General features: G+C 35.5%; 1 protein-coding gene across 2 annotated transcripts; it reads left to right on the top strand.

Moving 5' to 3' along the window:
* The first annotated feature begins 5,427 nt into the window (after positions 1–5,427).
* On the top strand, positions 5,428–16,077 carry LOC306844341 (angiopoietin-related protein 7-like). 2 transcript variants are annotated; one of them, XR_013781908.1, is made up of 8 exons: positions 5,428–5,538; positions 7,349–7,879; positions 9,869–10,103; positions 11,278–11,415; positions 12,444–12,660; positions 12,863–13,058; positions 14,019–14,837; positions 15,170–15,779. XR_013781908.1 is itself a non-coding variant. In XM_079376392.1 (7 exons), exons 2-7 carry the CDS (start codon positions 7,535–7,537, stop codon positions 14,163–14,165), a joined length of 1,278 nt encoding a protein of 425 aa, XP_079232518.1. In that variant the 5' UTR covers positions 5,428–5,538; positions 7,349–7,534; the 3' UTR covers positions 14,166–16,077. The 2 variants fall into 2 exon arrangements, 1 of the variants encoding a protein (XP_079232518.1); XM_079376392.1 differs by having other exon boundaries at positions 14,019–16,077.
* The last annotated feature ends 68 nt before the right edge of the window (positions 16,078–16,145 follow it).

Below are 16,145 nucleotides of genomic sequence, written 5' to 3'. Positions count from 1 at the left end.
GAATGGATCAGAGTCACTCAGACTGTCCTCACACAATCACGGCGTGTGGGAAGGTCACGTACGGTTACGAGAAACCTTATTAGGGCACGGATATTTGAACGATCTCTAATCGGGGCCTTTGACTGTTCAGGATGCTTAAAAGAAAGAAGAGAAGTGAACTTTTATCTACTCTCTTCATTCATTGGTACGTGACCTTTTATGGTTTTTATGATGATGTCATGACACACACAGATCTGTGAGGTCCATTAATATCACAGCACAACGTCAGCCGCAGTGTTGCGTCAGCGCTGAAATAAATCGGCTGCAGTTAACAGACTCTGTAGTCTTGCAGGTTTGAGATTCATTAGTAAGATTGTCCATGAAAGTCCACAAAAATAGTTTTTGTATGGATGATGATGACTCAGTAACTCAGAATTTGTCAAAAGCCTCTGATGATCCTGTTAGATATTACACCATTTCAAAGGGGAAAAAAGGTCTGTTCATATTTTATTCTTTATAAATCAGACCAAATGGATCAAGTTATAGAAATACTTTTTTTCATTCATTATTGGATGTTGTTTGATGATTTCACCATGATCATGAATATCAAATTAATTATATTTATAATATAATAATTTCCCCCCAGTAATTTAATATAGAACCATGCATAAACTTATTCATTTAAACATGAAAAAATATATACAAAATATTTATTCAAAAATACAAAATGTATGTTTTATTTCAAATTCAACAAAAATGATTTAAGCAATAGTAAATATAATCAATAATTGTAAATCATAGTCATTTAAATATGAAATTTAAATACAACATATTTAAAATAATTTAAAATAATATAGTAATAATTATTATTTAAAATAATATAGTAATAATATTAATAATAAAAACAAAAATCAGAATTTAAAATGTATTAGGTCATATATTACTGTTTTTCAATCAGATTTATTTGAGATCCTTCTCAAATTCATTTGAATAATTTTATCTGAGTAACTTTTATAAGTTTAAAAATACAAATGTATATGTTTTGTTTAAAATACAACAAAAATATTATCAAATAAAAATAACATAATAATTAAAATAGTAATAATAATAATTAGTATTAGTAATATTCAGATAAATCTATTATTTAAATTATTTATTAGTTTAAATAATAAATAAAATGTATTCATTTTCAATGTAATTCAGTGAGGAAGTTTATAAAGCTACAGCTTTGCTTACCATAAAATTCATACTTATAATACATAAGTATGTATTAATCTATAGTTTTTGTCTTTAATTCTGAACTTGAATAATGTTTTATGTGTATATATATATATATATATATATATATATATATATATATATATATATATATAAATGACACGTTACACTTTTCTTTATAAGCACGCAGTGAAGCTTCATAAGCAGATACAGTACTAACCAGTGATTAAAATTCTATATTCTTACCTTTCTGAATTTATAGATGAGTTCTGTGGTTCTGAATCTCCTCTTTTGACTCTTCTTTGGGTCTCCAGCTCTTATCAATCTCACCTCCACTGTGCTTGGTTTTCACTTTTTTTCCCTGGCGTGTGTGACTGGATCTCTCTCTCGTTCTCTTATTTTCTGAATGAGCTCTGCTCTCTTATATACTCACAGGTGCATGGCAACCCCTCAAGGCTGGAAGATGATCAGGTGGGTCTCTGCTGAGGTGGGGAGGGGGTGTATGCGTTGGGGAAATTACTAATAAAAAAACAAACCGTTTGTACTTTTTGGTCATCTTCACACCTCTGTTTTTGACGCATTAAAACATCCACAGAATGCGGCCGGTGGATTATGGATCGGATGCTACAGTTCTGTTACTCGTCATTTGAGACACCTGGAAACTAAATTAAAAAATCAACTCCGGAAATTGAGGTGGAATGACATAATTTCACATATTCCCCGTCAATTGGAACAACATACAAGCGGTGTGCAAATCGATCAGACTGACCAGATGTGCTTTACCTTAAGTGCTTAGCTCAAGCTGAACAACTATTCTAACTTAGTTTCACTTCTCTTTGTTTCTCCTTTTCTTAATGAAGCCCATTTATGCCCTAAGGTTCATCAGCAGCAAATGTAATTACTAACAATGGAGGAAAGCTAATGTTGTGTTGTCGTGGTAACTAGTGATAAATCAATTACTCTTTTTTTTCACTCTTACTCACAGTAATACACTGAAAAAGAAGAAAAGAGTGACTTTAATTCTCAGTCATTCAGGAAAAAACCCCCACTTGAGACTTGAAAGTGATTAAAAACAGCATCATAGTTGCTCAAGGTCTGGTGATGCTCCTATACTCCTATATATATATATATATATATATATATATATATATATATATGCTCCTAAGTGATTATAAAGAGTGATTGTTGAAGTGATTATGATTATTTAACTTGAAGTATGAATATAACTAAAACTAATAAATAAAAAATTATAAAAAAAAAAAAAAAAAAACATTAAAAAAAAAAAAGAAAAGATACACAACAAAATGAATGAAACTTTAAATAAAAATAAAATTAGAAAGAAAACAGAAAATATATAAATAAAATGTCATTAAAAGCATTAACAAAAATTGTAGCTATCAATCACACTAAAATAGCACTACATACAAATATATATATATATATATATATATATATATATAAGAGCTTCTAATATTCAAACGCTTATGTTCAGCTTTAGACCTTTGAATTTAGAGATATTTTGTTTAAAAGAGAATTAAAAAGGAGACAACGGTCAAAAACCAACAATAGGACAGCAGAAATGATTTGCCGTTCATACACTCTTTAAAATAAATGTACTTTATTGGTATCTGGTTCCATGAAAAATCGTTTTTAACATCCATGGAATCTTTCCATTCCACAAAAGATTCTTTATAGTGCAAAAAGGGTCTTTAGATTATTAAAAGGGGGAAAAAAAATGGTTCTTTTAAGAACTGTTCACCGAAAGGTTCTTTGGGAAACCAAAAATGTTTCTTGTATGCCTATGGCATCACTGCAAAAATCCTTTTAGAAACTTTATTCTTATAGCGCATAGCTGAAACTGTATAGCATGGTGCTTGCAACAGCAAAGTTGGGTTCGATTCCTTTAGAATGCATTGCACTGATAAAATGTTGCACTTTAACTGAACTGTAGCTTTGATGCGCTGATGCTGAAGTGATTATATTTTTGTTCTTGTCAAAAGCAGTCGCTCACCTCGGGTCATGACAAGATCAGAATAATTAGTTAACAGGATCTCAAACATCTCTCTCTCTGGAGAAGCACAGCCTCTAGAGGGCCGCACAAACACAACAAACATGATGTGTTTTATGTTGGTGTCAAACAAATTGTCATTAAATCCAGACGAACTGAATGTTAAAATATTCTGAAATTCATGTTCATTTTCTGGTTCAAATATTCTGTCCAGCAATGTTACAAATAACAGTATTGTCATATATATATATATATATATATACACTCACCTAAAGGATTATTAGGAACACCTGTTCAATTTCTCATTAATGCAATTATCTAATCAACCAATCACATGGCAGTTGCTTCAATGCATTTAGGGGTGTGGTCCTGGTCAAGACAATCTCCTGAACTCCAAACTGAATGTCAGAATGGGAAAGAAAGGTGACTTAAGCAATTTTGAGCGTGGCATGGTTGTTGGTGCCAGACGGGCCGGTCTGAGTATTTCACAATCTGCTCAGTTACTGGGATTTTCACGCACAACCATTTCTAGGGTTTACAAAGAATGGTGTGAAAAGGGAAAAACATCCAGTATGCGGCAGTCCTGTGGACGAAAATGCCTTGTTGATGCTAGAGGTCAGAGGAGAATGGGCCGACTGTTTCAAGCTGATAGAAGAGCAACTTTGACTGAAATAACCACTCGTTACAACCGAGGTATGCAGCAAAGCATTTGTGAAGCCACAACACGCACAACCTTCAGGCGGATGGGCTACAACAGCAGAAGACCCCACCGGGTACCACTCATCTCCACTACAAACAGGAAAACGAGGCTACAATTTGCACGAGCTCACCAAAATTGGACGGTTGAAGACTGGAAAAATGTTGCCTGGTCTGATGAGTCTCGATTTCTGTTGAGACATTCAGATGGTGGAGTCAGAATTTGGCGTAAACAGAATGAGAACATGGATCCATCATGCCTTGTTACCACTGTGCAGGCTGGTGGTAGTGGTGTAATGGTGTGGGCACACTTTAGGCCCCTTAGTGCCAATTGGGCATCGTTTAAATGCCACGGCCTACCTGAGCATTGTTTCTGACCATGTCCATCCCTTTATGACCACCATGTACCCATCCTCTGATGGTTACTTCCAGCAGGATAATGCACCATGTCACAAAGCTCGAATCATTTCAAATTGGTTTCTTGAACATGACAATGAGTTCACTTTACTAAAATGGCCCCCACAGTCACCAGATCTCAACCCAATAGAGCATCTTTGGGATGTGGTAGAACGGGAGCTTCGTGCCCTGGATGTGCATCCCACAAATCTCCATCAACTGCAAGAAGCTATCCTATCAATATGGGCCAACATTTCTAAAGAATGCTTTCAGCACCTTGTTGAATCAATGCAACGTAGAATTAAGGCAGTTCTGAAGGCAAAAGGGGGTCAAACACAGTATTAGTATGGTGTTCCTAATAATCCTTTAGGTGAGTGTATGTACATATTTGATAATGTTCCAAAGAGCATCTTGTGTTTAAAAGCAAAACTCTGACCTTTTTTTATTATTATTTATTCAAACTGAGCAAAAATATGCAATTTTATATTTTTGAAATTTTGAATGGATGAAATTCTGACAGCTTGTAAATCAATGAGATCTTTCCAATAGTATGGCAGACTGCTTATATAAAATGCACATAAATATCAGTTGTCACTATATCTCCCAATAATAACTCTTAGTAATATGATATTGAAATGCTTAGTTTAATAATCAAAGCTTTTTAGTGTGGGGGCCAAACATATAATGCAATACAATGATGACTGAGAGATGAACGAATAAATGTTCCTCAAAAGCCTGACAATTTGACATAATTTTTCTAAAAACATGGATTTATGGATAATCAAGTAAACCTGGGTTGCTTATCTTGGGTTCAGAGTGATACTTAAAAGGCCTTTTATTTACTAAAATAGTATAAACTATCAATTAGACAACGGAAAGCATGTAATAGATTGCTTACAATAGCCTTTTCAGCAAAGTTTGGATCATGTTGATCATTTAAAGGATATTTTCTCCAAAATGATACAGTGTGCTTTTTCTGAAACAAACATAATTTGGTGCATTAACTGTGTGATTTTTCCGACATGTACTGTAAGGATAGTCTGAGTGGCTGTAGTTGAGCGCCTGGATTGTCTCTCTTTCTTCTAATCAGGAATCCAATTATAGAGGATTACAAAGATAAGATGCCCACTGTATCAGCCATCCTGCAACACATAAGGTGTAGAAAGAGAGCGAGCGAGGATGGCGGCATACGTCTGTATTTCCCCAGAAGACAAACAGGACGTCTCCGACCACTGAAACAGGTAAAGATGAAGCCTTGTCACCGTTTCCCTGTAGAGCTAACTTGCTGATGACATCTAATAGGAAATGTTACCGCTGCACGTAGTGTATCAGCAGTGCGTCAACAGCTTTGTAAGTAGTTTGGGAAATCTCTCATGTGATGCATGAGGTGTGGAGTCAGGGGTAGATCAAACGGCTTCCAAACAAACAGATGTATTCTCTGCATTCAAACTTCTAATCAAAATGTCACTTCAAAGACGTAGGATGCTTTATCAATATGACTGATTTTCAGCGTTATTCTTTTATTCGTGCTGCAGGACACGAGGCTCTCAGGCTCTCTGTAATGTGGTTTGGCATATTCAGCATTTCTCTGTTGGATCTAGCGCACTAGGCTTGGATCAGAGACACGAGGTGCTTTGGTAGACGTGATACTTGAGCATTAAAAGGTCTGCTCAAGGTGTTTGCAAAGTATGGGTCAGATCAAGGCATTGATCTGCATGTGAGTTCACCCGCTGAACTAGATTGACAGGAGAGATGGAATACATGAAAATGCATTGCTTTTGTTGCTTTTGTTTGCATGCAGACTATATATGCCTGAAACAAAGGGTTGTTTCCAACGTGTATAATTTTGCATTAAAAAAAAAGGAAATTAAGACATTAAAGAATGAAACATGAAAAAGGAGCAGGAAGTTAGAGGGGTAAAATAAAAATAAAAAATTGACTTAGGCTATGTATTCCACCACTACATGGTACATGGACACCTGTGCTTGTTGAGCATTTAATTTCAAAACCTTGGACATTAACAGGTGATGGTCCTTCCTAACAGCTTCCAGTCTCGGAGGAAAGATTTAGATTAAAACGTTAGTTAAAACATGTCTGAGACACGTGAGGTGAGGTCAGCCACTAATGTGGACTAATAGGTGATTTGGGAAGATTCAGCTCTGGGCTTTGTGCAGTTAATTTATTCCATACCACACATTCGCACAAAGTCATTTTTATGGACCTCACTCTGTCCACAGCATCATTTTGTATTTACATTATGCTTTCAGTTTGATATTTGTAATCTAATGCAATAAATGCAGACATTTTAGGTCTGACTTTGGTGTCCAAATACTTTGTTGGGTGCATTGCACATTCAAGCTGTTTTAATGTATTTCCTGAATAAATGTGCCCAGATAAGGGTGTTCTTGTCTGAAACATGACACTGACTATTTTCAGCATGCCCATCCTCTTCCAGGCTGCCGTGTTCTTGAACCTACATAAACACATAGAAAAGTGGCACGGGCCACCAAAGCACCTTAACCTGTGCCTTAATCAGAACAACCAGGCTGACCACTAATAAGAGCAGGGACATGCCTAAAGATGTATTTGTGGGATTTATTTCAAATATCACACTGAGGTTTTATGACAAATCATGTTATTTTCCCCTTAAGCCTAAACCCAAGAGAGCATCTTCAGTACAGTGTGTTTTTTTTGACAGCTGACCTATAGTTCTGTGGCACGAGTGCATTGAATTGTCACACCATCGAGCGATTGAAATAAATGATCTACAGTTATTATCATAGACCACGAACAATCTCGCCAAACTTTTTCGAGTGACGTCATAACTGTGTATGGGTTGCATATTGAATGCTTAAAATCCTTAGCTTTAGTTATATTCCTTTGAGCCCCAGAAGTGGTGATTCACTGTGATTAATCTTTGAGCAAAGTTTGAAAAAGAATAAGAAAGTGGCTGCTAAATAATTGATTATTTCTGCATTCATCATGTAACTGTGCTGCCATGATGTCAAAGTTGGCCTAATAATGTTTTAATGATTTTGTTTTTGTTTTTAGGTGAATTGCATCAGAAACCGAGCATCAGAAACAGAGTCAATACAGTGACTTTAACACCTAGACAGTGTTCCTGTGTGACAAGTTCTCCTCAAGACTTGAGACTGGAGGTCAGAGAGCTTGTACCGTGGCCGTCTCCCCCAGGGTCCTTCCAACAAGGTGGGAAGGGGGGTCAGCCGAAGCGATCACATGGAGGGCAGGCCTCTCTCGCCCCTCTTGCTGGCCTTAGTGTTTCTGGCAACAAGTGCGAGCGATGATGAGCACTCACTGCATACGCATCAGGTCAGTACGTCTCAGTGTGGAGAATACAGCAATCAGGTCCTGGAGGACGGCATGTGTCGACTCATGGCCACACTACCCCAGCTGGATGACCAGCGCTGCCCGGACATGTTCCGCTGTACGGATGAGGTGTCATACTGGCTTCATGAGAACGAGGAACGCAAACAGCAGATTCTGGCCCTACGAGAGACAGTGTCCGAACTTCAGGAGGAGCTTCGCAACCACCGTCATCGAGTTAAAGTCTTAGAACTACAGGTGTGTGGATTTTGTGGACTTACTTTGTTTCCATGAATGCTGACTCAGTTGCCACTACTTTCACTTTCACATATATATGATTAATCGCATCCAAAATAAAAGTTTTTGTTTATATATGTGTGTGTGTGTGTGTAACCCCCCGGATCCGCACCACCACAACTCATGGAGTGGGTCTCGAACCCGTGTTTCCGGCACTTGCTAGAGCGCCTCATTTTGAGATCATGGGAGTGAGGTTTACACGCAACAGCTCTTACTGGCCTACGTCAGCTACACTCATCCCCCTAAACCTCACTCCCGTGCGGGTTATATTTATTATGTATATACAGTATATAGACACACACATACAGTATATATATATATATATATATATATATATATATATATATATATACCACAACAAATCAATTAAATGAAACAGTTTTTTAAATGTGGCATTTCAGAATGACATCTTTAATTTCAACATCTTATATACTTAACTGAACTGAATATTCCAGTGCTACATATGCCTAGAGAGGACAGTTTAGGACGAACCGATTCAGTTGTCTGATTTGAATTTCTGACATGACTTATGATAGAGAGTTTAGGATGAACCACTGTTGTATTATAGATCAGTGGTATGTACCGATTCAGTAGAATAAGAATAATTATAAATGTTATTCTTCTGATTTTAACATTTCTCCAGCACCTTATAAATGATGCATCAATAATGATAGTTAGACAAATTGTATGCAGTAATTATTTATGTTTTGTTGGTTTTGGCGCTATTCAATCAAATCGCTTTATTTTCACAGAAATATAGATGTAATTTGACATATACCATGTTTTTGAGCATGTACCATTAAAATACCATGGATATACCATGATATGTTTTGGACATATAGTATAGTCATACCATTGTTTTTGAATATAATATGAAGTACCATGGGAGTACCATGGCTTTTGTGCATTTACATAATACAATTTTTGGTATGTTGACCTGACGAACATAAAATGTTATAATAATACTGTGGTTTAAGGATATGTACCATGGAAACACATACTATACACTACTATTTTACATATACCAAGTTTTTTGGGGGGCATGGTATCATGGTACCTCGTTTGCATTTAGGAAATGTACCATGATACTACCATGTTTTTTTTAACTACCATGGTTATCATGTTAGTACCATGGTTTAATAATACTATACTATTTATACTAATAATAATAATACTGTGTAAGTGTTTTGTACCATTGTAACATACATGCTGTGCAGTAATATTTTACATATGCCAATTTGTTTTGGACATGGTATCTTGGTTCTACCATGTTTTGGACATTGGTTTTACCATGGTATTTTGGACATTTACCATAACAGTACCATTTAAATGCAGGTACTTGAATTTCAGTACCATGGTATATTTCAAAATACCATATATTGTCACCTCATGTTGTGTAGCATGACACCACTACAGTACTTTTTTTTTGTAAGGGTGGTAGTACTATAGTATTATTTAAAGTACTGTACCTTGGAGTGTACATGTACATGATATAAATATCATGGTATATCATAATCGCTAAATACTATTGTATACAGTAATCATATATATGTGTTATTACCATCTGATGCCATCACTAGTGCTTTGTTGTACAGTAAGTGCTCCCTTCTAGCTCTTCTGTAAATTCCTTGCCGCTCCGTCCAACTCGGCTTGACGGTTTTCAGCCTAAAGTCTCCTTGACCCGAGGTTAACGAGATTAACACCGGAGTCCTTCCCGCTCTCCACGTGCCTTCATTAGTACGCACCCTTAAGCTCTTCATGCTGTTAAATGAGGGGATGATTCACACGGACAGATCCTGTCTGCCTGTCCCTCTCCTGGCCTTTTACGCAAACACACAATACACTGCAGCCACTTGAGAATGTCTCATTTTGCAAAAGCTAACAGGAATTGTTCTTCACATCACTTTTTTGATTGGGAGTCGTGATGTTAGTCTGTTTGGCCTTTCACAGAGTGAAGAGAAGAACCGTAATAATTCATCTATTGAGCAGCGCTTGCATGAGCTGGAGGATCATTACGCAGAGGCCACGACCTTGTTGCACATCCAGGGATCATTGATCTATGACCTCCAGGCCCAGATTCAGAACCTCTCCCTGCTGGTGGAAAAAGTCAGACGTAACCCGGGCTGCATGATCAACATAGTCCGCACCAGCCCAATGCTCAGTGCACAGGAAGCCCTGCATCCCGGTAAGCCATGTCTGGGAAATTTGGAAAAGCTTTATCTCTAAGCTGCTTGATTATTTTTTTAATCATTATGCAAAATCAGGACTTGCCAGTTGAGACAACATCTTGCCAGCATCCAAACAGAATATATATGTGACCATGGACCACAAAACCAGTCATAAGAGTCAATTTTGCGAAATTTAGATTTATACACCATCTGAAAGCTGAATACATAAGCTTTCCATTGATGTATGGTTTGTTAGGCATATGACAATATTTGGCAGAGATACAACTATTTGAAAATCTGGAATCTGAGGGTGCAAAAAAAATCTAACTTTCAGCATTTTTACTCCAGTTTTCATAAATGTGACCCTGGACCACAAAACCAGTCATAAGGGTAAATTTTTCGAAATTGAGATTTATACAATAAATATTGAGAAAATCGCCTTTAAAGTTGTCCAAATTAAGTTCTTGGCAATGCATATTACTAATCAAAAAGTTTTGATATACTTACAGTAGTAAATTTACTAAATATCTTCATGGAACATGATCTTTACTTAATGTCCTAATGATTTTTGGCATAAAAGAAAAATGGATAATTTTGACACATACAATGTATTTTTGGCTATTGCTACAAATATACCCCAGCGACTTAAGACTTTTTTTTTTGTGCTCCAGGGTCACACATGTGTGTATATTTATGTATGTATGTATGTATGTGTGTATATATATATATATATTAGTATACACCACCAAAAGTGTGTGGACACCCCTTCTAATCTCATAAAGTTCACAAGCATAGCTTTTCTTTTCTGTCATGACTTTCAATGTTGTGAATCTTGTGGTTCAATAAAGGCACAGTTCACCCAGAATTTAAAGTTCCTTTCATCATTTACTCACAAAATTACATTACAAACCCATAAGACTTTGGTTAATCTTTGAAACACAAATTAAGATACCAATGGGTATGAGAATGAGTAAATGATGGCTGAATTTTCATTTTTGGGTGCACTATCCCTTTAAGTCTTTACCTAGTATTGAACTTTTGTCAGTTACTGGCCTGAACCAACAGAGGGTGACAAATCATAGCACAGTTTATGAGACAGACAAACTTATTACCTCTTCAATATATTATATTGACGAGGCAACCTTTTTTATATTAATTATGTTAATATAGTTGCTTGTGTTTTTACTCCAGAGGTGCAGCATGTCAGGAACTGCCCCATCGACTGTGCCTCCATCTACTATAACGGAGTGCGGCACTCTGGGATCTACACCGTGGTGCCCTCACTAGGGGCCATGCCTGTGGAAGTCTACTGCGATATGGACACAGATGGTAAGAAATCACACAACACGTGCAGTAATGACTGTCAATAAAGATAGACCCGGTGTTTTGGGTCAGCTAATGATCTTGATGATCTGTAAGAATATATATATGAAGAGTTCAGATGAAAAAGCCTCTAAGAAAATTTTCTTCTAAAGTGAGAATTTTTTTTCTATATTTATGTTCAGTTATTTCACTGAATGAAAAGAACCTGTTCATTGCCGTTAAAATGAAATTGCTGAACCTACACATAAGAGCGTACATATGGTACATATATTTATTATTAAATACAATATATAAATGCGTATTAGGTAAAAACGTGTACACACACACACACACACACACATCATTTATGAATGAAATCCAACTATCTATATCTGCTACAAAATATGGGGCGAAAAATCATTTGTTCATATATATTTATTAAATTATTAGATATTTCGATTAAATAATTTTACTACCATTTTACCATAAGTAATTATGTATTGGTTCTTTTTTCTATTTAAATTAACATATTAATAAAATTATTTTAAATTATGATTTTTTTTTTTTTTTTTTGTGAGGCCAGTGAAAATGTTGTCAGTGAAAGTACGAAGCTTATCGTTGTGGCCTACTGTCCTCTGTTGAAATGTTTTGCTGGAAATTTGTTGTGGATGAATCATTGGGTTATTTTTATATCATTTATAGGAGACTTTCAAAACCGTAGCAAAAGAAACTCTGATAATGAACATCTAAATTACTTCTCTTTTATGTCCTATAAGACTTCAGTTTTGTGCTGAAATAGCACCGTTGGGGCACATGAGGAACCTTCTGAGGCTTAAAATAGGATGTGCAAATATCATTTTGATGACCTACAAAACACTTCCTGACCATAAGTATAATTGCAGTGGTCATAAGATGAAAACCAAATGACTTGGCATGTGCATTAAACTCATAAAAAGAGATTTGATTGTTGAATGCTTGAACGTATACTCTTTTTACATTTCCTTCCTACTAAAAATATGGTCATAATTGGAGCCCATGCATAATGTACGTCTCAGGTGGCGGCTGGTCTGTGATCCAGCGTAGGCAAGATGGCTCTGTGAACTTTGACCGCAGCTGGAAGGAGTATAAAGAGGGATTTGGAGACCTGCACACCGAATACTGGCTGGGCAATGAACACATCCATGACCTGAGCAGCCAGGGAGACTATACGCTCCGTATTGACCTGGAGGACTGGAGCGGGAAACACAAACACGCTGTTTATCAGAGTTTCAGGTGAGGAACATCCATCACTGACTGAAAGGACTTCAAACGGATGCACAATGTTTAATAGTGATTAAACATCTGGCCTTGTAATTGAACACACGTTTAAACCCTTGATGAACTATCAGCATTGTGTTTGTGAGGAAAACCAGCACTTTGTGTGTGTGTGTGTGTGTGTGTGTGTGTGTGTGTGTGTGCGTGTGCATGTTTGCAGTGTGGAGGACGAGAGCACTCAGTACCGTCTGCATGTGTCGGGCTTCAGCGGGACTGTGGAGGACTCCTTAAGCTGGTACCATGACAAGCAGAGCTTCAGCACACCCGACACGGGCAACATCTGTGCCGAGATTTCCCACGCTGGCTGGTGGTACAACCAGTGTTTCTACGCGAACCTAAATGGCATCTACTACAAGGTGTGTAGATGTGACCTGTTGGTTATAGACACAAAGGTTGTAGGTTTAAGGCCCAGAAGTGTTGAGTCGTGAGTTGTTACTGTTGTCTTTGAGTAAGGCACTGAACCCCTGGTTTGCTTATGTAGTAAAAAATTCTGCTAAATGGAGAATAATTGAATAATATTATATAAAATAATAATTTCATGCATAAATAAAATATATATTACATTTACAATTATAAATTAAATTAAAATCTTTCACAAATTGTCACAAATCTTCTGTTTTCATTTTAATTCGAGTTAGTTTTTGTAATTTTTTTACTTTTTAAAAAAGTGTCTATGTATAGTTTTTGTTCATTTTTATTTATTTATTTTTGTTTAGTTGTTTTAGTACTTCATTAAACTAAACAAAAATGAGAAATGTTGGCTCGACAACTAGATATAATAAAATACATTTAATCTTTGAATTATTTTATTTCAGTTTACATTTATTTTATGTACAATTTTTTTATGGCTTGTATTCTTGTTGTTTTTGTGTTTTGAAAACCTAATTTCTTGCTACTTTTTAAAAGTTTTTATGACTCTCTAAATTTGATCAAATTAATTTTTCAAAGCTCAGAGGGTCAAATGATCTGAACATCAAAACATGCTGACCTAACAAAGTTACGAGGGTCTACAAAAGTCCTCTCTGTAATATAATTTCATGTATATGAATTTCTTGCTACTTAACAAAATGTTTTTTGCAAGCTGGTTACATTATATTACATTGACATTTTTGTGTAACTAGATAAATAATACCATTATGGCATATGACAAATAGGACATCAACTAGACACACAAAATTACCAAAATGAATTTTAATTTAGAAAAACATACTGATGATAAAAGATGTGTTCAAGTCTTTCTCAAATCAAAAGTGCAAATCAGAAGCTAAAGGATCTCTGATTATTTCTAAGTGATGTTCTGTGATCCTGATGGACAGGGTGGCCGCTACTCGCCGAAGGGGAAGAACCCTCTTGGTCCGGACGGTATCGTGTGGTACACCTGGAAAGATTCGGATTATTACTCTCTGAGGAAGGTCAGCATGATGATCCGACCCAGAAACTTCCAACAGCATCTGTCACCCTGAATCAGGCCCAACCGATGAGCTTGGGCCCGTACGTCAACCAGCCAATCACAGTTCTCAGAGCCACAGCGATGCAAGACGGATGGATTCTTCCATGGTGAAACAGAGGAAAATCTGTGTATGGACTGAATGTTTTCAAGGAGTCTGTGAAACAATTTTTTAGGTTTATACCAAAGACTAGTAAAAACAATCCTCGAAAGTCAGCGTTTGCCATTCAGTGAGTCTAAAGTGTATGTTGCATGCCTATATTTTCTATACCCATGGTTTTAAGATTTAAATATTTTGTTGACTTGTTTTATAAATGTGTATTAAAAGTAGATTTAGTTTCTGTAGCATACAATTGGACCAAAGACCCTTTTGATTTAATTTTTTTTCCCAAAACCATAAATAGCAACAAATATCCCACAGCACTTTCTTAAACACCTGTTAACCACTATTTCCTGATCAATAGAATGATAAAACGATTAATTGCATTTAATCAAATATACAGTAACATTCAAAATTTGGGGTTGGTAAGATATTTGAATGTTTTTGAAGACACTTATGCTCACTAAGGCAGCGTTTATTTGATCAAAAGACTATAAAAACTGAAATATTATTACAATTTATAATAACCGTTTTCATTTTAAATAATTTTAAAATGTAAAACTTTCAGCATTTTTAGTCCAGTTTTCAGTGTCACATGATCCTTCATAAATGTGGCCCTGGACCACAAAACCAGTCATAAGGGTACATTTTTCGAAATTGAGATTTATACAATAAATATTGAGAAAATCGCCTTTAAAGTTGTCCAAATGAAGTTTTTAGCAATGCATATTACTAATCAAAAAGTTTTGATATACTTACAGTAGGAAATTTAGAAAATATCTTAATGGAACATGATCTTTACTTAATATCCTAATGATGTTTGGCATCAAAGAAAAATCTATAATTTTGACCCATACAATGTATTTTTGGCTATTGCTACAAATATACCCCAACAACTTAAGACTGGTTTTGTGCTCCAGGGTCACAAATTATTATTATTTGCTGATTTGATACCCAAGAAACATTTCTTATTATTATCAGTGTTATTGTGCTGCTTAATATTTTTGTGGAAACAATTCTTTTTTCAGGATTCTTTTAAATGGATGGAAATTGGAGGAAAAACATTTATTTGAAATAATCTTTTGTATTATAAATGTCTTTACTGTCACTTTTGATCAAATTAACATTTATACAAAATATAAGCAGTTTCTTTAAAAGTATTACTGACCCCAAACATTTCAATGGTACTATATAATTTTATTCAATAGAAATTTGTAAATATAAACACATTTGAAATATTGCATAATTATGTGTAATCTATTACATTATCATGAAAACTTTTAGAAAAAAAAAAATGACTTAAGTTTAGTGATTTTTAGTTGGGGTTTTTTCTCCATGGAAGTTAAATAAGTGGTTAACTGGTTAAAAAAAATATATAAAAGGGTAGTATTTGGGGTAAAAAGCAAAAAAGCCAAAAACCGAAGCCAAAATCATAAAGGTTCATGATGTACAGTACTGTACTAAAAGCAAAAAATATGTATAGTTTATGAAATGCCAAAAGTGAGTGAAATAACACCTTTGTTGAACTGGTCATTTTAAATCTGTACTTATTTCTATTATTACACACCTGCAAATGAGGTCTGTTATATTATGAAACAAAGCACAAAATAACAAAAAATTGGTCTTATTGGTGTGTAAAGCACATTCAGACATAAAACAGCACATCTTTTGAGACAGCCTCATTCATATTCACCATAAACACACGGCTGACTCACTGGGCTCCATTTCCAAACCTTCAGAGCCGATTTAACTGTTAACAAAACAGCCTTCTTTTATAAGCAGAGTCACCATCTAGGTAGGCAGCTTGCTAGGTTTTGAGACACCGCCTCCATCTCAAGTTTCTTGTTATTCACACTACATTCATTTTCAGACACTCGTACAGAGAAACAAATCCAT

This window comes from Barbus barbus (genome assembly GCF_936440315.1).
Source record: "Barbus barbus genome assembly, chromosome: 24".
In the NCBI taxonomy this organism is placed as follows: domain Eukaryota; kingdom Metazoa; phylum Chordata; class Actinopteri; order Cypriniformes; family Cyprinidae; genus Barbus; species Barbus barbus.
Note: the sequence above shows the minus strand (reverse complement) of the source record. Positions and strands in the feature narration are given on the sequence as shown.